The following is a 27,006-nucleotide window of genomic DNA, read 5'->3' as shown; positions in this document are numbered from 1 at the left end:
GGAGAAGAGATGCCCGCTTGGTCCGCAGCTGGTGCTTAACCCTTGGCGCACTCAAATTCATGCTGTTTGAGAGCAGAGCAGACTCTCTCAGAAGGTGGTAGGCTTTCCTTGGTTGGAGTTTCTCAGCAGAGGTTGGATAGCCAACTGTTAAGGATGCTTTGAGGTTCCATGAGTAGGTTAGACTATAGGACCTTTGGAGTCCCCTAGGAGAGGCAATCTAGGGTGCATCTCCACTATAGAAATAATACAGTTTGACACCGTTTTAACTGCCATGGCTGGGAGTTACAATTTTCTGAGGCCCCAGCACTCTTTGGCAACAGAAAGCTAAGGCCGTCTTACAACTACAAATCCCAGGATTCCAGAGGATGGAGCTGCAGCACTTAAAAGTGTTGCCAAACTGCAATATTTCTATAGTGTAGGTGCACCCCTAGAAAGGAGTCCCATCCACGTCCATGATTCCAAGTGAAAGAAAATTCCTGTTCAGGATCTTACGTTGGGGTAGCAGGAAATCTCCGCACGTGGGGTTATTCATTGTGCGACAATGTAGGTGTGCTGTATCTGATGATGATGATGATGATGATGATGATGATGATGATGATGATGATGATTTTCTTACATCCCGCCTTTATCCCAACATAGGGACTGAGTACTGAGAGTGTGACCTACACAGTGGGTTTCATGCTCAAGCGGGAATTGAACTCCGGAGAGAGTTGTAGTCCAACCCTCAAACCAGGAATCCATGCTGGCTCCTGAAGAAGACAATGACACTGAACTGAAGGTTTGGGAGGATGCTGTCCTGTGGATGGGTGCCACTGGGATGCCCTTCATTAGACTCTTGCCACCAACTGGATATGGGTGGGCACATCCCCCCAAAATTTGAAATTAAAGCCCGGAAGGGTGTGACTAAGCATTGTCGCAGTGCGGTCAAGATAACAAAGGTATCAGTGAGGAAGGATGCCCAAGCAAGGAGGAGCTGCAGCAGTTTGCCTTTGCCTGGGTCTGTTGGGAAGAGAAAGAACCTGTCCTCTAGCCTCCATTTCCCTATTAGTTGAGTTAACTGACCAGAGAGGTGAGTCCAAAGTCAATGGTCCAAATCACACTGCAGAAATAATCCAGTTTGAGACCACTTTAACTGTGGTCAATGCTAAAGAAGTCTGTGAACTATAGTTTTGTCAGACATTGAACTTTCTCTGTCAGAGAGCTCTGGTGCCACCATGCAATTCCCGGGTTCCCTTGCACTGAGCCAGGGCAGTTAATGCAGTCTCAAACTGGATTATTTCTGCAGTGCGTTTTGTACCTAAGATGCAGATCTTGAGATCTTGGATCCCTATTAACAGAGGAAACCTTATTTTGCTTCTCCGACTGAGCAACAATGGAGCTGCTCTCCCTGCGCATCGCAATGCCACCCCAAGTCAGCAATGCAGCCGCTCCAGAGGGCTGGCAGCTAGGCAGAAGGATGGCTCCAGCAACATGCCCAAACTTTGCCCAGCCTGACAAGGACGCCAACCGCATGCCAGCAGCTAGAAGGCATTCTCGCCCAGTTTGGCTTCGGTTGTTCCTCAGCTGGGCAAGTTTGCAGGCCTTGGCAGGCCGTGGGAGCGGGTGCCATCCTGACCCCACGCTTGTCAAGATGGAGCCTGCCTTGTGAGAGAGCTGTGAGTCAGGCGGCATTCATGGGAGAAGTGGCGGGTAGGTGGGCACCGGCCTCCAGCAACCCTGGAGTGGCCACCGGTGGCTTCCATGTCAAGACTTGTCTAAGGTCCTGAACTCAGTCCTCTCCTCCAACAGCAGCTTGGATAGCTCAAGTTTGGACTAAAACCCAGAGTGGATTCTTCAGCCGCCACAGACATCAGAGGCTTCATCTTTCTCTGCCCTTTCAACACTTTGGCAGCAGCTGGGAACAAAACCTGAGTGAGAGACTCAAACAATGCATAGGTGCTTCTTTTAGGTGGACTTTTTATGACTATGTGGCTGGGGGGATTCTGGATATTGCAACATCAGCCAAAGTTAACAGCACAGAAGAAGAGTTCTTCAGTGAAGCACCATTGCCAGGTCTGGCGCTTGGCACCATTTGCCCAGGCCTGTTCTTTACCCCTGACCTCTCTCATATTTATCTTCTTTGTGTCCAGCCTCCATCTTTCTGTTTGCCGGCTTTGTATTAATTAAACACTCATTAAGGCCTGGGTTTTAATTGCTCCAGCTGAGGTTGAGGCTCTTTCCAATTTCCTCCTCCTGATTGTTTTCTTTCCTCCTTTCTTTCCTTCCCTGCTTTCTTCTTCTTCTTTCCCCCAGTCTTTCTTCATTGAGGGAACCGGAGGAGAGGATGACCTTGGCAGATCTTCTGGATCTGGAGAGCGAAGCAACCCAGTTCCCTGGCACACAGTTGGCTAGCATGGCTGTTTGGCCTGGAAGGAAGGAGGGCAGAAGTCCAGGCCAAAAATGGGGGGACAGAGGAGGTCTCTTTCTTATTGCATGAGGCAGAATGGATTTTGCAAGCCAAGCTTCATATCCAGGGACCTATGAGCAAGACCTCCCTGTGTCAGTGCCTTCAAGTTGCCAGTGTGCCATACTGGTTTGAGCATTGCACTTTGATTCTGGAGACCAGAGTTTGATTCTCATGAAACCCATCTTAGGCATGTTACACTCTCTCAGCCTCCGGGGAAGGCAATAGCAAGCCTTCTCTGAACAAACCTTGCCAAGAAAAAAATGTGACAGGGTCACCGTAAGTCATAAATGGCTTGAAAGGCACACAGCTCAACCCATGTGCCTTCAAGTCGCTTGAAGACCATGCATTTCCAAGAGTTTTCTTAGGCAAGGAATAGCAAGAGGTCCTTCCTCTGAATCAGAGCCAACAGGATCTGGCCTTGGTTGTCATGTTCTCATCCAAGTACTAACCTGGGCTGACCCTGCTTAGTTTCCAAGATCAAATGGGATCTTCTGTCTTTAGAGTATTTAGGGCAGATGGAGCCAAAGGCAAAAGGGAATTCTCTACCAATTCTCTACCAATTTTTAAAGGTGTGCGCCTTCCAGTCACTGGTCGACCTATGGCGACCCCATGGATTTCAGAGGGTTTTCTTCGACAAGAAATCTTCAGAGGTGGTTTTGCCAGGTCCTCTTCCTATCATATAAAACCAAATGCAGGTGACTGACAATTTAATTGCTAACAATGCATTCACCTGCTGCGTGATCCTGGGCAAGTTGCACCCGCTCAGCCTCAGAGGATGGCAACGGCAAACCCCCTTCTGAATAAATATTGCCAAGAAAGCCCCAGGCTAGCATTGCCATAAGTTGGAAATGACTTGAAGGCACGCAACGACAACAGCCAATCTTTAAACTCAAGGGTGTTGCCGAGTTCTTTCATATCTGCTTTTCCAAGTCCTTAGCCTTTACATTGGTCCAAATGTACATCTCTGCGTGGTGCCATTTTTAAAATGGTCCCCACTGTTTTTCTGGTATGTTTTGGCTGGGTTTCTGCATGATTTAAAGTAAGTAGAGATCTAGCACAGCAAGGAAGCAAGACCTTGCCATCTTCCTGCAGCACTAGCATTTTATTAAACAAGAAAAGAGGTTTTATTTACTGAGTCCTCCCCGAAGATGGCGATACCAGCATTAAATTGGCTGTTGTGGTCCTGGTCCTACATTGCGAGGCTGCATTCTTGCACAGTGCCTACGCACCTGTTTTCCAAACTGGGTAGGAAAGATTTAAAAAATGCAAGATGTTTTCCTAGTGTGATACAATCCTGCAAAGAATGAGATGCTGGAACAAAAGTGGGAGGTGGCGGTTTGTCATTTTTGGACAGGCGTCTGCATTTCATGTTCAAATACAAGCTCTTAGTTCAAACGCAACCTCTTTGCCCCCGGGTCGGTTTTCAAGGGAACTGGGCAGGGCATGTATTTTAATGCAAAATCTCCCTTGCAGATTGTAATAGGAGGATGATGAAACCCAATATGTCAATTGATGGCATAATTCAGTATATGAAGAGAGAGGGAGGTTACTGGTTTGACTCTCCAAACCTGTTTTATGAACTCTTTTTGTCTTTTTCATTCTTTTGAGAGCTGAACGCTTTAAAAGAAAGTGCTTTTAAGAGGGTTGCATGTTAGTGGTTTCTGGCCTTTTTGTCATTCTTAGCCAGAGTCCTGCATTGGAGTTACGTCTTCAGAAGTGGACTTATTTATATAACATGGGAATTAGGATTTGGCACTTTCGTAATGTCCGCATCCCATAGAAGGCCACTGATACATAACTACATTGCAGTTGGTTGTGCAAGGAGACCGATGCACAATGCTCTACTGTATTTATTTTAATTCACCAGTCGCCTTGACGTCTGGTTTTGGAGGAAAAGGGAGGTTATAAATGAAGAGATTGGTGAACCTGGTATTATTATATTTATTTATATCCTGCCTTTTTGCCCGTTCAAGGCAGCTCACAACAGCTATGAAACCAACGTAGTTAAAAATTCACAGCATGCCATAGTTAAAAAGTAACTAAGCTATTTTAAAAAATGAAAATTAAAGCAATCGAAATAGCATTAAAAGTGATCAAATAAAAATCAAGGATAGAGTTGTAGCCTCATAGACATGTTCATATATTACATGTATGCTGGGCTAATGAAATATGTTTTGTTGGTGTGTGCCTTCAAGTCGTTTCTGACTTATGGCGAACCTCAGGTGAACTCTGCCATGGGGTTTTCTTGGCCAGGTTTGTTCGGAGGAGGTTTGCCATTGTCTTCTCCTGAGGTTGAGAGAGTGTGACTTGCCCAATGTCGCCGGGTGGGTTTCCATACTTCAGCAAAAATAGTATAGACAGTCATTTCAGTGCCTTCCTTTCTGACGGTGCGTACCAATGTGTGGCATGTACCCCTTGCACACCTCTATCGATGCCACTGTCCAGGATCATAAGAAAGGGTGAGAAAATACTATTATTATTATTATTATTATTATTATTATGCTTTATTCATATAGCGCTGTAGATTTACACAGAATTCCCAGGGCAGTCAAAGCGGTCTTGGACTGGATTATTACAGCAGTGTGTTTTGGACCTCAGTTAATAAGGTGCCTTTCAAATAATGATAACCCAGCCTGGGAACACAGGAGACAAAAGCAAAGGAGGATGACACCTCAAAACCCCTTCTCCCCTGATTGGCAAGGGGCTGGTGCTCTGCACATGCCCAGGGGTCCTCGCGACATCTCCCAAACCAGCCTCCGAGGACTCGTTCTCCTTGATGTTCAGAGAGGGTGGTTGGGGAGGTGTCAAGAGGACTCCTGGGCATGTGCAGAGTGCCAGCCACTTGCAAAGCCGCTGCCTCCATTTGCCACGGAGGAGTGGCACATGGGACCTTTTCTACCAGAGGCAGGAGGCCTTGCCTGGAAGCCACAGGCAGGGCCTTTTCTGGGGAGCGATGCCCAGAGGACCTCATTGCGGACACCGGAGCAACCTTTTCTAATTAGCAGTAGTGCCAGTTTTCTTTCCCCGGGCATTAACATTTTTTGGCAAGGAGCCTCAGCCCCAGCCTGATTGAAGGAGACATTCCAGGCCCTTGGAGAGGCCAAGCTGCATTCCTCTTTCTGGACTCCTTCCCTGGCTGTCTGGACATCCAGCCTCCTAAAGGGGGCAAGCGGACTGGAAAGTTACAACGGGCGACGGTTGGCATGTAAGAGTTGCCAGGTCAGGGCAATCCTGAGATTTCAGGGCCCAAACCTCTGAGACAAGGGTTTCACGCACTCTAACAATTCACACTTGGAAACCAAGTCTTCAAGTCACCTGTCAATGTATAAAACCCAATGAATTTCATAAAGTTTTCTTTGGCAAGGAGTGCTCAAGAGGTGGTTTTGCTGGTTCCTTCCTCTGAAACAGGGCCTTCAGCAGCTAGTCCTCCTTAGCAGTCTCTCATCCAAGGACTAACCAGCACTGACCCTGCTTAGCTTCCACAATCAAATGGGATCTGGTGCCTTTAGGGTGTTTCAGCAAGGCGTTTTAGGCTCTGTGGCCATGTTCTAGAAGAGTTTATCCCTGATGTTTCGCCTCTGAAGATGCCAGCCACAAATGCTGGTGAAACATCAGGAATACACTCTTCTAGAGCATGGCCATTAGCCCAAAACCCCACAAAAACAACTAGGGATGCCGGCCGTGAAAGCCTTTGACTTCACAAGGCTACCTTTATTGGGCCAAGCCAAATGCAACATTATCCATGTTGCAAGCTTTCGAAGCTCCTCTGGCTTCTTCGCCGGGCAAAGATGTTAAAAGAAAACCTGCTTTTTAGTAAGTAACTTCCCAAGCTTGGCGCGAACTGCTGTGCACTCCTCTCCGGCCAAGATGTAACTTTTCTTTGGCGTCTTTGGCCAAGCGGGTAAGGACCAAAATAATCCCAGTGCATTACAGATAATATGTAGACGGACAGCATTTCTCACTCAAGTGCTAAAGCAAAACAAATTGGGGACAGCTAGGTAGAAAAACATGCGGCATAACAGGCTGTCCTGTGTTTTTGGGAAAGTACAATTGCTAAGAACAGAAGCTGTGGAGTAACTTAGGGCAGAGATTGCAGGGCAAGAGAAAGAGGGGGAAATGTGCGTTTCCCGGCAGAAAACGGCCTTTGTTCCCTTGTTGTTGTGAAAATCTGGAGGAATTACAGCTAAAACCCAGCTCCTCCGGTTTTGGGAAAGAAGCTAATTGGGAGCACGAAGCCGCCTGAACTACTCAAACGTCCCTTGGGCCCCCCTTTGATCCCTGTGTGATTTTCTCCTCCAACCGTAATCGGCTAAGCACTTTAGCCCTGGCTTGGCATTACCGGGAAAGGTCAGTGTTCATGCGCAAAAAATCCCGCACGAAACGAAGACCAAGCACTGGGATGGGGTTTTTTTTTGGGGGGGGGGGGAATAAAAGGTAGGAGAAAGGGAGAATTCATTAAAACTAATCGGTGCCAGAAAAACAAAATGGGAACAAAGTTTTCTGCAAGAGAGGTACATCATGGCAACCAAATGGGCCTCCATTTTGTTTTGTTTTCCCTTCCGGAAAGGGGTTAATGCCCACATAGTTCTCTTGGAGACCCTTAGGGTTGATGACCCCTCCAAAGTTTGACCGATAAACCAAGGATGTCTGCGGCCAAGCAGCACCAGAGTGTGGTCAAGGTGGCAAAAGTCATTAATGAAGAAGGGCGCACAAGCTAGGAGAGGTTGCAGCAGTTTGCTTTGGCCTGAGCCAAGTCTGGGAAGGGTGAGATTCTGCCGCTTCTCTCACTGAGTTAATTTAGTTAATTGCATTTTGAGCTCAATCAATTGAAGATGCATCCAAACTGATGAAAAAGTCCCAGGGTTTTGCTCCAGTCCTTTCCAAGTTTTGTTGTTGCGTGCCTTCAAGTCATTCCCGACTTATGGGGATGCTAAGGTATACCTTTCATGGGTTTTTCTTACCATGATTTCTTCAGAGGAGGTTTGCCATGCCTTTCCTCTGAGGCTGAGAGAGAGTGATTTGCCCAAGGTCACCCAGTGGGTTTCATGGCCAAGCTGGGAATCGACCCCTGGTCTTCAGAGTCATAGTTAGTTGTTCTGACTTTCCACTGAAGCCAAAATAGAGGAGTTATAAAAAGCAAACCTTGATTTTGCCCTTTTATATAAGGGACACCATTTTACTATCCATTATGTTTAATGGGATTTGAGCATCCCTGGAATGTTGTATCCATAGGGGACCAAACCTCAGTGGATGCCAAGTAGTATTAAACAACTATGCTAGTGTCACGTAGATCCAGCCTTTGGGATCTTATCATGCGCCAATTGCTCATGGCTTCTCCTTATCGATTGCAGGAGATAATCTGCTTCTTTTGACTAGTCAAGAGATTGGCAGTGACTTCTCTCTTCCATGGCTGATGCAACCATCTCTAGCTGAGCTCACCTGAGTCAACCTACTTGGGTTGCTACATAACTGGAAATCGTGCAGAAGAAAAACATTTGTTCCTTGCACTGAGCCGGATCGATCCACTCAGGGTGCTCCCTAAAGGGAAACTACGCCAAAGAGAAATATCCAGCCTTGGTAACAGAGCTGAGCAGATCCACTTGGGCTGCTTTGGAAAGGAAGTCGGGCCAAAGTAAAACATCTTAGACAAGGAGTCTATTTTCTGACTTGGTTCAATCCATGGCTAAGGAAAGCTGGCTGTACAACTTTAACACCCAGAACAAGATGCTGTCTCAGACTTTCATGGCGTGAATCTCTGCCCTTTGGGTTGACACTTTAATCATGTGATGAAACTCTTGCATTGAAGAGTCACATTGCACAACATTGCATGGAGCACTGATGCACCTCACTGCAGGAATTTGCCTTGTGCGTTAATGCACATCCACATCCGGTTGTGCATTCGGTTCCACCTTAGGTGTCTTGGTTCAGCTGAAGAGCGACGTTACACGACTGAACCAAACCCAACGTGGAACTGAATGCACAACCTATTGTGCACGTGCACTAATGCACAACTGGATGCGCATATACATTGACGCACAAGGCAAATCCTTGTTGAGAGGTGCATTAATGCTCCATGTGCACACATTTCCATGTGCAGTGTCTGTCCATGCCTAATGACATCGCATGCCCAACTCTACTTTTGCAGCCTTGAACTGAATGTGGCTTTTCCACATTGGACTCAAATGCCCAACCTTTTTCTTAGAGAAAATTAGGCATGAGGGGGATTTGCATTTTAAAAATCTCTTTTCTGCACAAAATACCCACATTTTTCTTCATAGGTTAATTTTTTTTGCAATATCTGGGGGCATTCAAGAGAAAACTGTACGCTATTTTCCCTGGCCTATTTTCCTTCCCCGCATCAGGTTTTCGCAGTTGTTGCAAACCCCATTTTCCAATCTGGGAACTAATGGTTCCATATATTCTTTCCATCCTTGTAAAGAAATTGTTGCAAATGTGGTTTGACCGTTTCTTTTTTTTGCTTCCCCATTGTTCAAAAGTAACTGAATTGGTTATATTTGTCTAAACCCATTCCAATGCTTTGCTTGCAAATCCAGACCACACTTAAGTCCCCACTCCTGTCACTATAAAAGTAACACAAAAAATGGTTACAGTGACCCCATTGAAAAAGTGATTTCTTGTCCAGTTGCAGTTTTACTGTAATTTGAGCATGCCTGAGTTATTCTCATAACATGCAAATGTACGGAAAGGATGGTTTTTAAAGAAAACTGACAACCTGTTATTTGTAACGTGTGAGTTTTGAAAGCTGAAAACAAAAGGAGATTAGAATTCTTTTGCATTAGCATGCCCTCCTACAATGCGCAATTCGAGAATTAAAGCCACTTTCTTCCTCTGTTGCATTTCATGGAGAAACCTTTATCTTATCCACAAAATGCAACAGAGGAAGGGTGGGTTTAGTGCCTGACTTGTGCATTGTTGGAGGGCATGCTGTTGTGAAGGGAAAAAAGCGCCGGAGGCAAAAACTGTGGTTAGAAGAGAAGCTTTTAAAAGGGGTGAATTCCTTGGAGATGTTCCACTTGGTTTGCGCCAGCTTCATCCCGTGCCTCTGGCACTTAGCAAGATCCAAAAATACCTGCATTTCCCAGATAATGACGCATGGCCTGGACAGTCTCATATGTGGCGGCGAAGGGGGTTACTGTAATGTAGTGATGTTTGCTGGGATAAGTCTCTAACCCCTTAGGTCAAGAGGATTTAAACTATATTCCTACACCAGTAAAAAAATGTGAGAAATTCCATATACAGAAGGGGTTTATCATTTACTAGGAATGTCCCAGGAAGCATGTAGTGGTTTGAGAATTGGACCAGGACTCTGGAGACCAGGGTTCAAATCCCTGCTCAGCCGTGGAAACTAGTAACCCAGTTCCTTGCTCTGAAACATTGCCTGGTCTTCCTTAGTGGTCTCCCATCCAAGGACTAACCAGGGCTGGCTCTGCTTCGCTTCCAAGATCAGACTTAGTGCCTTTAGGATATTTCAGCTAGAGAACCAGCATGGCACGGTGGTTTTGACTGTTGGACTATAAGTCTGGAGACCTGGGTTCGAGTCCCAGCTTGGCCATGAAACCTACTAGGTGATCTTGGGCAAGTCACACTTTCTCAGCCTCATGGGGAGGTGACGGCAAGCCCTCTCTGAACAAATTTGGCCATAAAACTCAGTGGGTGGAAGTGTCACTTGTGGAACCTGTTGTGAGGGATAGCGGAATATTTGTTGCATTCCCATAACGGTGAAATATTTGTCGCATTCCCGTAACGGAAAGGCCCTAGTGTCGGAAAGGGTCCTGTCGGGAAGGAGCGCAAGCTTTCTCTTGCATTGTTCAACTCCGTTGTTGTTGTTGTTGAGCCCATTTCACGTCAGTAACGGACTGATCTCCCACATAAAGGAAGCCTTTGTTCGCAGCCCTCCTTGGCACATGAGTGTACACAACGGCCCTCACCAGATAAACGTTTCCCACCGTGGCTTCTGTTCGGCTTCAGACGTTTTCTAATAAGGATCAACACCCGACCCAATTCTTTCCCCCCCAAGTCCTCCCGCCCATCCAATGCCCCCTGGTCCTGGGAGCCAGATCCTGGTTCAAAGACTGGCACAACTCAGCATCCCTCTCTGGCTCAGTTTCAGCCACAGATTGGAAGGAGCCAGGAGGGTTGTGACGGGAATGGGAATGTATTGCCCTCCCCGATACAAAAAATTCCTACCTTTCCAAATGTCTTGCATTGCAGACACACAATGGCATGCTGGAAATTGTGACACCAAAGGCTTTCGCAGCCGGCATCCATAGTTTTTTGTGGGTTTTTCGGAATGAACTCTTTCAGAACACGGCCATATAGCCCGAGAAGACCACAAAAAAAGCCTGTGCTGGAAATTGTTCGCATCTAACATTTGTACTTGCTGTGTTCATATCCCCTTGGTCACTTGGCCTGCCCTATTATTATTATTATTATTATTATTATTATTATTATTATTATTATTATTATTTCCCCCAGTTTGGGACTCCAGGGGGCATACAGCAGTTAAAGCAAATGCATTTTAAAATTCACTGCCTTGCAAAGCTACAAATCCCAGGATCCCTTAAGCTGGAGCTACCTCACTTAACGCATTCTCAAACTGCATTAGTTCTACAGTGTAGATGCACCCCCGTTTGCCATCAGATGCACTAGGTATTGGGATAACTGGACTCTTATTGCAAAATTAAATTTGCTGCAATGCTGGAAACTTGGGGACCGAAGGAAAATTTAATGGGAGGGAGGCAGAATCCGTCCTCGAGGGGGCAATGCCTTTATTTTGGAGACCCCCACTTAGCAACATCCCTTGCAAGGAGTGTGTTAAAGATCATGTGTTAGTTGTAATCTTCTTAATTTTTGCAACCCCACCAAGGCGCAACGGCATGGACGTGATGTTTGCACGCGGCGCCTGGGATTGAGACATCTCTCTAAGCTGACAGAGGGATTTGGGCCTGTTAATAAATGGCTAGGCCGTATCTTTGGTCAAGGAAACTTTGGCCAAGCCAGTTGGAACAAGGATGTGGGGGTCCTTGCTGAACAAACATTTCTCACTGTGTAGATTGTGGAGGAGGCTCCGATATTTCAGGTGAGCATCAGCACTCTGGCCTCGGTTCAAATCCTGCGCCACTCACAAGTCCAGGGATAAGTATAGTCTCCATTTGAGTCACATATTGGAATGAGTATCCTTACGGTAGCTGTAATTTGTCCTGCCCACGTTACTTTTGCAACTGCATACCCTCCAACAGAGAGACAGCATAGTGCAGTGGTTTGAAAGCTGGACTACAACTCTGGAGACCAGGGTTCGTATCCTTGCTCAGCCATGGAAACCCACTAGGTGACTTTGGGTGAGTCGCACTCTCTCAGTATCAGAGGAAGGCAGTGGCAAACTCCTTCTGAGTAAACCTTGTCAAGAAAACCCCATGATAGGGTTGCTGTAAGTTGGAAATGACTTGAAGATACACAACAACAACAAGTGCAGTCATGACATTTCCAGTCCTGCATGGTGGACTGGAAATGTCATGTCTTTCCTTTGCAGCCTCTGAACTGGTTAAATCTCTGTTTTGTGGCACATGGCAAACAGGAGGTGATCTGTTTCTTAAAAGGAAAAGAAACCGAAGGATGTATATTTATTTTCCTTGCGTAAGAGAAGTCTTGGGAACATGGATATGATAAGGATCATAAAAGCGGCTTGCTTTTTTCCAAGGGGAAAAAAGTAAGAATAGGAACAACAAGGATGCGCTTTCAAGCCAACTGCGGGAAGGTGGCTTTAGCTAAAGTCTTTGTACTGTTAAGGCAAAAAAGTGACTCAGAAACAGAAATGAGCTGCCTTTGAGAAGCTGGTGGCAACCTTCCCAGCTTGGAGTATTTTTCCAGGCAAAGCGCATGCAAGCCCAAAGGCCGCCGGTGGCTCCCATGTCATTGTGGCAGAGAATTTGCTTTGGGTTTACATCCGAACTTCACCCTACTCTTGCCTTCTCTTCTGATGAGCTCCAGAGTTTTAAAGGGACAGAGGCAAATGTCTTCCAAAAAGCAAACCTTTGGGGGAGAAATGGTGTCATCCCCTATTGATGCCCTTGGATTTTTCCTTCATAGGCTCCCCATATGTTAAAGCCAACTTGACAACACATAACAACAATAACAGCGACAATGTCTTTTCTCTTCCTCTGCTATCGTGTTGCCCACTGGGTATCATTTTCATCTTGCCCGGGGTACAGGGTTCAGATTTCCGCGTCTCCTTTTTCATTGGGAAGAATCCATTTTGTCAATAGGCCCTTAGTTGAAAGGATTGTGTATTTCCACCTGCCTGGTTATCTCCATGTGTGCAAAACTTGGCACGGCTCTTAAAAGAATAAGCAGAAACACAGCCGCCACCCCCATTTGTTTAACAAGACAGAGTCGCGGTGGCTTGTGGGGTCAACTGAGGAATATGGCACAATGACGGGAAGCCTCTGCACGAGGATCTTATCTTTACACAACTGCTGCAAATATTGGTTGGCCACCAAAGAGCATGACCAGGGCACACAGGTTGGCAGTGCCCAGGGATGCCATGCAACGAACGGACACACACACACACACACACAACCCCTCCGCCTGGCTCTACACCCAGGAGGTGCATATCTATGCCACTCCATGGGTTCCTCTGTTGTTGTTATCTGCCCTTGAGTCAGTTCTGACTCATGGTGACCCTGTGGATGAGACATCTCCAAGGACCCTTGTCCTCCACTTCTCTGCTTAGGTCCTGCAAACCCATTCCCATAATTAAGTCCATGAAAAGTCCATGAAGACCATGAAATGTGGTCTTCCTCTCCCTCTTCTACCTTTCTTAGCACTGTTGTCTATTCCAATTGTCCATGACAAAGTCCAACAGCCTTGGTTTATTCATTTTGGCTTCCAAGGAGATTTCAGGCTTGACCTGTCCAGTCTTCCTCTCCTTCTACCTTCTACCTTTCCAACATCATTGCATTTTCTAATGATCCATGTTTTCTCATGGAGTCCGTCAGCTTCATAGAATCATAGAATCATAGAATTGTAGAGTTGGAAGAGACCACTAGGGCCATCCAGTCCAACCCCCTGCCATGCAGGAAATCCAAATCAAAGCATCCCTGACAGATGGCCATCCAGCCTCTGTTTAAATCTTCCAAGGAGATTTCAGGCTTGACCTGTCCAGTCTTCCACTCCTTCTTCTACCTTCTATCTTTCCAACACCATTGTCTTTTCTAATGGCCCATGCCTGCTCATGATGTGGCCAAAGCCTGACAGCATTGTATTTATTCATCTAGGCTTCTAAGGAGATATCAAGCTTGACCTGTCCAGTCTTCCTCTCCTCTGTCTACCCTCTACTTTCCCTAGCATTATTGTTTTTGTCTAGTGATCCATGCCTTCTCATGATGTGCCCAAAGTACGACAGCCTCCGTTTGACCATCTTGGCTTCTAAGGAGACCTCTGGGTTGATCTGTTCCAAGACCCATTTTTTGGTCTTTTTGGCCATCCATAGTATCCTAAACACTCTTCCCCCGAACCACATCTCCAATGAGTTGATTTTCCTTCTGTCTGCTTCCTTTATCGTCAGGCTCTCATGTCCATCCATGGTTATGGGAATATACAATGTCTTGCATGATTCTAACTTTAGTGCTCAGTTGATCAAAAACAATGGTGCGAAACCAAATAAGAACAGCTTTACTTTTGCACCACTCTTTTTGACTCACCCTGGCCTGTTACAGACTGCCAAAATAAAGCTGCTTCGGGTCTCTTTGTAGGTATGCTGTTTAAATTATGCATGCATTCTAAGAATCCGGAAGCTGCACCAAAGCTGCCCTCCAGTGCTTAGGAATGGAGTGTAGCTTTGGCATGACCTCCGGACTCTTAGGACCCATGCATCATTTAAATAGCATACCTCCAAAGAGACCCGAAGCAGCTTTATTTTGGCAGTCTGTAACAGGCCCCTGTATATCTTCTGGATCTTTTCTAGTTCTTTCATAGCTGCCCTTCCTATTCCTAGTCGTCTTCTTATTTCTTGGCTGCAGGGGCCTTTCTGGGGTCATTCTGGGTTCATCTACACTGTTGAAAGAATGTAGTTTGATGCCGCTTTAAATGCTGTAGCTCCATCCTAACTACTAATCAAATCTAAGGTTTGGTTACTAGCCAAACTAGAGGTGAAAGAGTTTGAAATTAGGATATGTTGGCATATCTGGCCCCAAACCTTTTGCCGACCCATCATTGGAAACTCTGGGATATTTGGAAGAACTGGAAATACACCAGAAAGATATGGATGAGCTGAATTTTGCATGGGTCCAAAGAGTCGGTCAGTTGGCAAAGCACACCTGTCTTTGGAGGAGAGATTACAGAGCCAGAGAGCAAAGACTCAGATTGATGATTTGTATGGTTTTGGGGCCTATGCTGACCCTCAAAGAGAAAGGGCACCATACTATGATAGTGTTCCCTTTGAAAGGGGCCAATAGATGAATGAACAACCCGACTACTGTTATTATTAATAGGGGATTGTCTTATCTGCAAAGGATAGAAGAGAGGAGAGGATTCTTGGTATCCGCTGGGGTTTGGTTGCAGGACCTTTCATGGATCCCAAAATCCATGGATGCCCAAGTCCCATTAAATACAAGGGCATAGTAAAATGGTGTCCCTTATATAAAATGGCAAAAATCAAGGTTTGCTTTCTGTTTTGAATATTTCCAAGCTGTGGATAATTATCGATCTTAATGGCGAGGCGGAATATAATAATAATAATAATAATAATAATAATAATAATAATAATAATGCATAAAGAATCTGGGGATATGGAGGGCTGGCCGTATGGAGTTATCATTTGAAGGAGATCGGGAGTTTATCCTGTGAATATTCTGGAAAAATAGCATAATTACACAAAATGATTTCACACAACATCGCACGCAACCCGCCATTAAAGCCGTCACAAAAAAGCATTAATGCACATCTGTTTGCTTTTGGGATTTCTGCGACAACGCATTCCCAATATCTCTTTATGTGCGCAATTGTGTGTGATAATCCTTTGCACAGTTACTAGCCATTTTGGCATTATTTACGGGATGCTTTCAATGCGCTTTAATCTCTCTTTAATGCCAAAATTAACCCCAGTGTGAAAAACCCCATAGTCTGTTGTGCCATGACCAAACCAACCCTCTTTGTGTATGTGTGACGCAGTACTTCCATCACCGCTGTACTGAATGGTTCTTCTTTTATTCTTGTAATGATGCCTCGATCTTATAGGGATAAAAATAACTATTATTATTATTATTATTATTATTATTATTACCCCCTTTTCTTTTGTGCCCCCCCAACTGTGCCAGGGGGCATCCAACGCAACCCTTGCCATGTACCTTTATGGTGCCATGAGTCAGTTTGTGGGGTGTGTATGGGAACCAATACATTGAGGCTGGGCAAAGGATGTTGGGTCACCTTCTTCCACCCCTTCCTTCATCCCTTCCCTTGTTTTTTAATTATTTGGGAATTAGCAAATTCTTGGCAAGGCTCCACTGCGCCTGGGGAAGCATAATCCCTCTGAAAGTTGGCTGAAAAGATCTTTTTGGGGGGCAGAGATTCGGTGGCCACCTGGGACCTTCGCCATTTTGTTATGGGTGCAAATGTGTCTCCTGGACAAGCACTGAACCCCCATAATAAGAGGGCAAAGACCCCCCCCCACCCCATCATTTTTAGAAGCAAACCTACAACAGCTTGCCTTTGCAGTTGCAAGAGAACAGTTCTTTTCCTCGCAGGGATGCCAAAGCCACACCTGTTATATTACTCCCCTGTAGTCAAAAAAGGCCCTGGAGACTTGGCTAGCCAAATGCTTTTTCCACGCCTTTGTGGTAGTGGCTTGGATGTCAGTGGAAGCAGTGGCATGCTTGTTGGACTTTTTGCAGGGTCGCCCACAGTTCAAACTGGAGTAATCCAGGCTGGCTTTTCCAAGTGGTCAGTTGGCAACCACAATGCTTGAGAAATGGGACAGAAAAGACAACGGCAGGAGAGCACGCTTCACACAATATTGCAGAGCAGCAAATTTGAATTTTGCGTGTGCGTCTGACGCCACCCCAATCCTGGCTGCTGCTCTATGCCACGAAAAGCCACACGTGTTGGGTTTGTTTGTTGTTGTTGTGTGCTGTCAAATTGTTTCCAACTTATGGCGACTCTATCACTTGACAAGTTTCTTCAGAGGGGGTTTGCCATGGCCATCCTGTGAGGCTGCGAGAGTGTGACTTGCCCAACGTCACCCAATGGGTTTCCATGGCTGAGCCGTGATACAAACCCAGGTCTCCAGAATCACAGTCCAATGCTCAAACTACTATCCCACACTTTCCTGCAGCAACGCCTCTCTCCTCCTTCTCTCTGCCACCTGCTCTTAAATATATATGTCTACAATGGGCTAAATCCCAGTGTTAATACTCAGTAGAGTAGACCCATTGACTGAGTTTGATATCCCTGTGTGTTGACTCACCATTATTTGAACAGGGCTGCTCTAATTCCATCTAAACACCAAGTTTCCAGCCGTAATAATAATAATAATAATAATAATAATAATAATAATAATAATAATATATTTTTATCCTGCCTCTCCTGCAGGATCGAGGCGGCTTACAGTATCATGTGCTTCTCAGTATGATGTGCTTCTCCTTCCTGAGCAATGGAACTTACTGGAAATAAATAGTTGGCAGAGAGCTTGGCAGAGAGCATGCATGCTGTGTGTGTGCCATGTGCCAGATCGCCAACCAACCAGGCCAAAATTGGCCAGCCTTGTTGCTGTGCTTGGCCAGGGAAGGGTTCCCACGGGCTCCTTCTGCATTCCTACCAGTGGGCCAGAAAGCTGGCAGTTTTCGAACCTGCATCCCCCACTGCCACCCTCTGTCTCTGGTTTTGTCCCGTGGGATTCTCACCCTCATTAGCCCTCATTAGCAAAGTGCCAGTCTCTTGGCTGTTTGCAAACCGGGTGGATTGGCTCCCGAACAGGAGAGGCTGTCGTGGCCCATTAGCTGAGGTGCCCGGCTTCTAGGGCTCAAAAGGAAACCTGGTGGCATGGTTCGGATGCCAAGCTCTACTGGGGCAGAATAATTTAATAGTGAATTGGAGGAGCCAGGAAGGGAAGGCAGGCCGCTCTGGCAACCTTGGGTCGCCCAGGCCATCAGTTGGCTCCAAGGGAAGTCAAAGAACCCCTCTTTCCTCCAAATGTACTTGGATGGCAACTCCCAGCAGCCCCAACCGGCAGAATGAGGAACGATGAGAGCTGCAGTCCAATGGCAGAATGGTGCCTCTTGAGCTATTCTTTTAAAAAAAACAATGCCTTTATATTTATCCTATTTTTAGTGTACAGTGGGCCTTTGGTATCCACTGGGTTTGGTACCAGGACCTTCCATGGATACCTAAATCCATGGATGCTCAAGTCCCATTAGATACAATGGGGTATTATTATTATCATTATTATCATTATTATCACTATTACAGAGGGCCCTTGGTATCCACTAGGGTTTGGTTCCAGGAGTCCCTGTGGATCATGAAAATAATAATAATAATAATAATAATAATAATAATAATAATAATAATAATAATAATAATAATAATTTATAGCCTGCCTCTCCCTGAAGGATAAAGGCAGGTAACAGTCGTAAAAACATACTAACACAATTAAAAAAAATCCCTGACACCCCCCCCCCCCAAATTAAAACACAAAACATCATAAAATAGAATCAAATGATTAAAATCAATCTAAAAATTGATCTCCATTAAAATGAGGCAGTTACCAAAATCCTGCAAATGGATTTTTGGATGTTCAAGTGCCATTAAATACAGTGGCTTAGTTAAATGGTGTCCTTTATATAAAATGGTTTGCTTTCAGAGTGTGTGTGTGTGTGTGCGCGCGCGCACGCACGCGCACACACACACACACACACACACATATATACTATTTTCAAACCACAGATGTTTGGCTTCGGTGGGTAAAAATCCCAGGGATATGGAGAGTGGTGGGCCTTATATACAATGGCAAAATCAAGTTTTTAAATATTTTCTTTTTTTTAATTGAAGATATGCACATTTACATTACACTTGAATACATAAACTATTAAACTTACAAGACATTAGACAAAGAGTACCATACTAACTTATAAAACATTGAACAAATAAGACAATACAAACCTCCTATGCACATTCCTCTTCTAACTTACCTCTTCTATAATAATTCTAAAATTGTTAAACCGATCCTAAACTTAACTAAAATTTTAAGTTCAAGCTAGTCCTCAGGTCCTGCTCAGTGTTTCCTTTATTTTATTCAGTTTTATTTCTTTCCCTCTCATTTTCTTAACCTTTCTTAAGACTTTCTAGATTGAGAACTTGAAGACACACAACTACATTTATATTCTAGTATTTGGCACAATGCTGCTGCAACCTGTCTCAGGGGCCATATTTCCATAAAAAGGGTCTTATCTACTAAATGGCGATATCGCTTATGAATTGGCCTTAATCCGGCAACCAATCTTTCTATCTGATGCTGTTGCCCCATCGCTCCAGTGCGCCAAATATTGGCAGTTCCAAAACACAGTGTCCCCAAACTCCAAAGGGCTTTACAAATTTTTGCAACCTTTTCTGTGACGGTTATCCATTAACAATTCAAACGCTTTGTCTCTGCAGCCTGGGAAAGGGACCTTTTTTTTGGAGCACTGCCACTTTTTGCTGGGGGATCCTGGGGTTTAAACCGTTGCAAAGCAGTTTAAATAAATGTACAGCGTGCGGTGGATTCCAAAAGATAAATCCAGTGATCCAGAATGGAGATTTCCCCCCCCCCCCATACCCTCCAACCTTTTGTAGATGAAACCTGGACACGTGTGGCCAATGTTGTAAGCCGCCTCAATCTCATTGGAGAGGTGGAGTATAAATAAATTATTATTATTATTATTATTATTATTAGGGATATCAGAGTGTGGCTCAGATGGCAAAAATAATAGATAAGGGAAAAGACACAAGCAAAAAGAGGCTGCAGCTGTTTGCTTTTGCCTAAACATACTGGGAAGTTGCACGATTCTGGCTTTCCTCTCTTCTCCTCTCATCCCTTTCAGTTAACCGGGTGCAAGCTGCTTTTGCAATGTCAACTCAGTTTGCAGGGAATGAAGTAAGCTGACAACGATAAAGGAAGGTGGGAGGAGGAAAGAGAAACTGGGACATTTGAAAAAGCAGCAGCAAAAATGTGGGAAGGCAGAGGATTAGCCAAATTTGAGACACTCAGAGGACATACTTCCCGACGTCTGCTGATATGAGAACCTTCCCAGATTGCCTTCCTTTTCTGCCCTGGACTTCATGGCACATGGTCAACCTCTCTGGGGACTGTCTAAGGTCACACTGGATCACTGGAGGTCCTATCATTTGGGCACAGGGCCATGGCTTAGAAATGGGCGATTGATGCAGCCCTGGCATTTTCAATGGCTTCTGGGACTGGACTTCACAGAGGAGGGTCCTCATTAGCGCTTAAAGGCCACCCAGATTGCCATTCTATCAAATGCTCCCAGATGCCCCTGAAAAAACGGTGCCAACGGTGTTTTGTGTCACTGGAGTCCTAGACTCAGTCGGACATTTTAGGGATGGCCACGTCTTGTTAGGTGCCTTCAGGTTGACTCCGACTTACGGCAACCTTATCTTGGGGTTTTCTTGGCCATCCTTGCCTTCCCCAGAGGCTGAGAGAGTGTGGCTTTCCCAAGGTTGCTCAGGTTTGCAGGGCTCTCCAGAGATTTGAGTCCAAGTCCAACTCTCAAACTACTTTCCCAATGTTGTTTGTAGGAACAGCCATTAAATTCAACGATATTCAATGATACAGTGTGGAAAATCAGTCTGCAAAGGGATCTAGCCGCACCTTTGCGACTCGCTCCAAAGAAAGAAGTTGGCAACATGGCTGCTTTCCTAGACTCAAGTCTGCTTCCTCAGATGCATTTGGTGAAGATCTGCATCTCAGAATGTAGAATGAAATCTAGGAAAGCTCATGCCACCAACTTCTTTCTTTCACTGAGTCTCAAAGGTGCTACAAGATCGCTCTAAATACCGATTCTACAGACTAAAGTGGCTATATCTTTGAATAATACCATATATACTCGACCATAAGTCAACCTCATGTATAGGTCAAGGGCAAGTTTTGGGGTCAAAATTATGTATTTTGATATGACCCATGGATAAGTCAAGGGTCAAATCTAGTGGCATGTAATAAAGGATCTAAAGGATGATGCAAAGGAAAACAATGCCAAAGAACTTACAAAATTCTGCATATATACAGTACCTTTATTGAACCATGGATAAGTTGACTCAGGTTTTTTGGGGTCAATTTTTTGACCAAAATTTCTATACTTTTACATGAGTATATACAGTAATAGTAATAGTAAGCAAATGCATCTGAGGAAGTAGACTGAAAGCTCATGCTGCCAATGTCTTTCTTTCAGTGAGTCTTAAAGGTGCAACAAGATCTCTCAACTTCAGGGGTATGAGGCTCAAGAGAAGGCCTCATATATTTTTCAGTGATGCCTTTGTACCTGAGAACATCAAAGTCTATTTCAATGCATGGACCACCATTCGATCAGCCGTGGTTCATGTGAGACAGGAGATTGGGTTGATCAAACAAGCAAGGAGCCAAAAACTGAGAGAGTAGGACTAACTGGGAAAAACAGGAATCGACCAAAGGGGAGAAGCAGAAGTTGAAGCTGAGGACAAGTCCAAAAGGCAGGTCCAAAGGCCAAAGCAAAACACACACAGGAGCACATTGGATCGGCGTGAGAGCTTGGCGTTCAGGCCGGGCGCCCGACAGTCAAAACTTTTATAACAGTTGCCTTTGTCCAGTAAAGTCCAAAGGGCAGCCTAGGAAAATGCAGGTCCTGAGATGGATCGATTGCCTTGATGAATTTGTGCCCCTAATTTAATCCATGCTGCAAAAGTGTGATGGAAAGAGTATGGATCCGCAGGGGGATACTGGAACCAAACCTCAATGGATACCAAGGGCCTACTGTAACTAGTTGTTGTTGAGTGCCTTCAAGCTGTTTTCAACTTAGAGCTACCCGAAGTTGTACCTATCATAGGGTTTTCTTGGCAAGATTTGTTCAAAGGACGTGTGCCATTGCCTTTGCCTGAAGTCGAGAGAGTATGACTTGCCTTAAGTGATCAAGTGGATTTCTTGGCCGAGCTGGAAACCAAACCCTGGCCTCCAGGACAGCATTATTCTTATGTGAAGTCGACGGCTTTCATGGCCGGCATTCATAGTTTGTTGTGGGTTTTTCGGACTATGTGGCCACGTTCTAGAAGAGTTTATTCCTGACCTTTTGCTGACATCTGTGGCTGGCATCTTCGGAGAGTGGAGTCTTCAGAGAAGATACTGCTGGCGAGACATCAGGAATAAACTCTTCTAGAACGTGGCCACATAGTCCAAAAAACTCCACAACAAACAAACATTATTCTTGCTAACTGCCCTCCAGTTGATCTTGGTTCATGGCAACCCAATGGAGGAGAAATCTCCAAGCAAACCTGTCTTCCACTTTGGTGGATTTCTGCTAAGACCTTGCAAACTCAAATCCATGGCCTCCCTAACTGAGTCTATCCATCTGACTTGCAGACTTCCTCTCTTTCTATTACCTTTCCTAGCATTATTGCCCTTTCCAGTTGAGTCATGTCTTCTCATGATGTGGTCAAAGTACGACAGCCTCGGTTTCGTCATCTTGGCTTCCAGGGAGATATTAGGCTTGATCTGTTCCAGGACCCATTTGTTGGTCTTTTGGACTATCCACAGTACTCTTGTCCAGGACCACATCTCCAATGAACTGGATTTCTTTTTATCCGCATTTCTTCATTGTCCAGCTCTTGCATCTGTCCATAGCGATGGGCTTGGATGATCCTCGCTTTAGCGTTCAGAGTTATATCTTTATGCACACAAAATGCATACCTGTTTTCCTATTTGGAAATTAAGAGACAAATCTCAGCAAAAGGGGCTGTGTTTGGATCAAGGCGAAATGAAAAGGTCATTCCTTCTTTGAAAAATTGGATTGTTGTCAATTGCTGTCAAGTGCACTTTCACTTATGGCAAGTCCCTCTGAGTAGTTGAAGTCAAAGGCTTTCATGGCCAGCATCCATAGGGTTTTTCGGGCTATAGGGCCATGTTCTAGAGGAGTTTATTTCTCGGAAGATGCCAGCCGCGGATGCTGGCGAAATGTCAGGAATAAACTCTTCTAGAACATGGCCCCCCAAACCCACCAAAAACCTCTGAGTATGACTTGCCCAAGATCATCCTGTGGGTCTCCATGGCTGAGCAGGGATTCGAACCCTGGTCTCCTCCAATGCTCAACCCCACCGAGCTGGTTCTCCATTGATTGATTCATATCTAGGGATATATGCATAGTCTATACTTTCTCTTTCACACGCAGAGAAAATCCACATTGTTTCATTGCCCAGCTACTATGGAGTTGCAGCTACACTCAGAGGTAGGAAAAGGAATTTCTTCAGGCTTGACAGTTTCAATGGAAATAGCATTTTTTGCATCTCCAAAAGACTTGTTGCAAGAAAATACGCACCTCACCGTGAACGTTTGCGCATTTGCAAGGCATACTGGGTCTGTCCAAGACATAACATGCCCCCAAACGGGATGCATATTTTTAAAATCTGAATAGTAACCATTAAAAAGTGGGTGCTTAATTTGTAGAGAAGATGTAGAAACATGCTTTCTAAGTAGTGGGGCATGTCACCCAAAAGGTTTGGCTGCCACCTAGCGATGTAACATGAGTCTGCATCATGTAGTGGTTTAAGTATTGGACTAGCTCTTCCTCTGAGGCTGAGAGAGTGTGACGAAGGTACATTATTATTATTATTATTATTATTATTATTATTATTATTATTATTATTCTCTGTCTTGGGACCTTATCACACTAGCGACATCCTGTTCAGAATGTGGGAAGTTTTTCACATGACGTTCCTCCAAACGTGAAATAACGCAAAAATGAACCGAAGATACTATAGAGAAAAATGGCAGCATTTTACTTTCGGAACTTCCCAAAAGCAAAAAGCTGCCATTTTCCTCCGTTTTACCTTCAGTTTATTTCCGCACTATTTTTCGTGTGAAAAGCTTACCGTATTTGCTGGTTTTTAAAAAAATTAAATCTAGTTAAAGCTATCCTGGGGTCTTCTGGGCAAGATTCTTCAGAGGCCATTTGCCATGGCCATCCTCTGAGGCTGAGAGAGCATGACTTGCCCAAGGCAACCCAGCAGGTTTACGTGGCCGAGACGGGATTCGAACTCTGGCCTCCAGAGTCCTAGTCCAAGGCTCAAACCACGACACCACATTGTTTCTTGGCTAAAACTGCCTCTGAAGAAACTTGCCAAGAAAACCCCCATGATAGAGGGTTGGCCTTAGGGTCGCCATAAGTTGGAAATGACTTGAAGGCATGGAATGACAAGACAGTGAGATAATCAATAATAATAATAATAATAATAATAATAATAATAATAATAGTTTTTTGTGGGTTTTTCTGGCTATGTGGCCATGTTCTAGAAGAGTGTATTCCTGACTTTTCGCCAGCATCTGTGGCTTTGGCATCTGCAGAGAATGCTGGTATGGAAGAGAGTGGTGTGTGTGTGTGTGTGTGTGTGTGTGTGGCACAAGTGCATTAACATGTGTGGCCCTGGGTAGGGAGGTATGTGTATACGTGTGTGTGTATACACATACATACACCCAACTTTTTCCAGGCAAGCATTCTCTGAAGATGCCAGCCACAGATGCTGGTGAAACGTCAGGAATAAACTCTTCTAGAGCATGGCCACAGAGCCCAAAAAACCCACAAAAAACTATGGATGCCGACCATGAAAGCATTCGACTTCACAATTATGATGATGATGATGATGATGATGATGATGATGATGATAACGATAATAATAATAATAAAGATGAAGATGAAGGTGCAACTCCCAGAATCCCCAGAAGATCCTGGAACCTGTAAATAAAAAAGGCCATAACTTATCCAACCTCCGGTTTTCCTTTTCAAGCAACACTGTCTTCCGTTTCTAATTTGGCTTTGGTTGCCAAAGGCCTGTGCTTCCCTCCTGATCACTTGCAGCCGTGTTTTAGCTGTCCATTTCACTCATGCTCTTACACACACACACACACACACACAAATATATATATATATATATATATATATATATATGCAAGCAGTTTAAACGAACAGGAAAGCCAAGTTGCAAACATCTGCAGGGATTTCCCTTCCACCCGAAAACGGCACCGACGGCTGGGTGGCCACAACATCTGTCCGCTGTGGGATATCTAGAAACGGAAACTTCAGAGAAACCGGGCCTGCTCTGCTACAATGCTCTTTCTCTTTGCAGAAGCCATGACCACAGGGACTAGCCCCTTGATCCTCCGTGGAATTATTTATGACCTGAGATGTGGGAATTGTCTTGGTGCCTTTTTTCCTCTTCTTTCCGCCCGCACACTGGTTATACCCTGCTGTGCTTCTAATGCAGACATCAGGGGCCTCTGTATTGGATATGGCAACTTCAGAAGCTCTGTGTGTGTTTGTATATATGAGAAAGAGATTGAGACTTGGTCGCCTTCTCCCAAATCTCCCTGGCGCATGGTGCATTCGCTCACATTTGGCCATGCTATAGCTCAGCGATGTCCAGAATCTGGCCCTCCAGGTGTTTGGGGACTTCAGCTTCCAGAAGCCTCAGCCACCTTGGCCAATGGTCTGGGATGCTGGGAGCTGAAGTCCAAAACACCTGGAGGGCCAGAGTTTGGGCATCACTTCTATAGCTGCTGCCACACTGCAGAATTAATGCGGTTCGATGCCACTTTAATTGCCATGGCTCCATCCTGTGGAAACTTGCGATTTGTGGTTTGTGGTGGCACCAGAGCTCTAAGACAGTGAAGACCAAATATCTCACCAAACTCCAGATCCCAGGATTTCCATCGCATGGAGCCATGAGAGTTAAAAGCGGTGCCAAACTGGATCAATTCTGCAGTGTGGATGGAGCCTACCATTGTTCCTGCTCTTAATATATTGCAAGGATCTTGCGATATATTAAGTTTTACATTGTGGGAGGAAAACAGAAGGAAGGGAGGATTTATTTATCAATGTATAAAATGATCAGTTTATTGATTTTGCTTTTTCTATCATCGATCTCGTGTGTGTTGTGTGCCTTCAAGTCTCTGGAGCGAGTCACACTCTCTCGGCCTCAGAGGATGGCAATGGCAAACCCTTCTCTTGAAGAAACTTGCCAAACTTGCCCTATAATAGGTTTGCCTTAGGGTTGCCATAAGTTGGAAACAACTTGAAGGAGCGCAACAGTAAGAAGTCTATGAGTGATGGCACTACGTATTTGCACCAATTGTGATATTTAAAAAGAAAACTCTTGGCTTTTAAACATTAAGGAGGCTGTTAGTGGAGGGAATAAAAATGTGCAAGGAAGAGATTTCAGTGCAAATGCGCAGTTTATATCCACTGCTTGAATAGATAAAAAATGTTTTGTGGATTTAGGGCTGCATCCGCACTGCAGAAACAATCCGGTTCGATGCCACTTTGACTGCCTTGGCTCTGTGCTGTGGAATACTGGGAAATGGTAATCTGGTAGGGCACCGGGGCAAAGCTCAGAATGCCATTGAGCTGTGGCAATGAAAGCAGTATCAAACCGGATTGCTTTTGCATTGCAGACGCAGCCTCGGACGCTATTGTGCTTAGTCACATGCTCACGCGTGCACATATGTAACATACATGTTGCACATATTTATGTATGCGTGTTTGCATTCAACTATTGATTTGCATTTTGCATATATAAATGTATGCATGTTTGCATTTTAAATATATTTGCATTCATTGGGGGGGTCCCTCACCCCTCCACAGTTGCCATGACAACTGCCTGGGACATACCCCCTCCCCTTCTTCCTTCCTTTCTCTTTTTTTGGAAGGCAAGGAGGAGACAAGAGGAAGGAGGGACCCAGGCAAATGCTCTGCCTTGCCATTGGTGGGGTCTTGGCACGTGATGCACACAGGAATGCTAATGAATCCTGGTATTTCTCTAGACCCCCCTTGTCCCCCCTCCAGCTTCCATCCTCTGTCTCTGTCTCAGTGGGTTGCATTTATTGCCCCCCCCCCTCCATCCTTTTTATTTTGTGGCTGCTGTTTGTGTGCATTCTGGAGAAGCACAGCTGGGTGTCCCTTTGCGCATGCCCCTGGAGGCCAGGTAAGCAGGGCTGGCGGGGGGGGGGGCTTTACCTTGGCTGTCATGGTTGGGGGGCTGGAAGGGTCCTGGGCCTCCTGAGGCTGCCAAAGGCCCCCTGTCTGGTTGTGCATTTTTGAGAAGGAAGGTGTCATTTTTGGCACACTGGCTTGGCAAAGGTTCAGTTGGCAGTGCCAGGTCTCTCCAGGGTTGCCATGTGCCCTCTCGGTCGCTGGGTTCTCTTTGCCCATGCTCAGCCTTTTTGTAAAAGCTCCTTCTCAGTGGCTTGGTTACCTTTGCCCATGCTCAGCCTGCTTGCACATGCTTCTTCTCAGTGGCTGGGCTCCTTTTTCTATGCACAT

The 27,006-nt window shown here is 45.2% G+C and overlaps 1 protein-coding gene across 4 annotated transcripts in view; it reads left to right on the top strand.

Annotated features, from left to right (window-relative positions):
• PHC2 (polyhomeotic homolog 2) overlaps positions 1-27,006 on the top strand; it is a 94,043-nt gene that overhangs the window by 22,806 nt on the left and 44,231 nt on the right. For 2 of the 4 annotated variants that reach the window (XM_042478251.1, XM_042478250.1), the window contains exon 1: positions 26,532-26,668. The exons of 1 other annotated variant lie outside the window; for it this stretch is intronic. In XM_042478251.1, coding sequence (XP_042334185.1) covers positions 26,652-26,668 — 17 coding nt within the window. In that variant the 5' untranslated portion in view covers positions 26,532-26,651. Of the gene's footprint in view, positions 1-6,666; positions 6,794-26,531; positions 26,669-27,006 lie in introns of those variants that run through there. One more of the 4 variants, XM_042478253.1, reaches the window with a different exon arrangement.

The sequence above is a fragment of the Sceloporus undulatus genome, chromosome 7 (assembly GCF_019175285.1).
Source record: "Sceloporus undulatus isolate JIND9_A2432 ecotype Alabama chromosome 7, SceUnd_v1.1, whole genome shotgun sequence".
NCBI classification, from domain to species: domain Eukaryota; kingdom Metazoa; phylum Chordata; class Lepidosauria; order Squamata; family Phrynosomatidae; genus Sceloporus; species Sceloporus undulatus.
The sequence above is the reverse complement of the archived record's forward strand: the minus strand, read 5'-3'. Positions and strand labels throughout refer to the sequence as shown.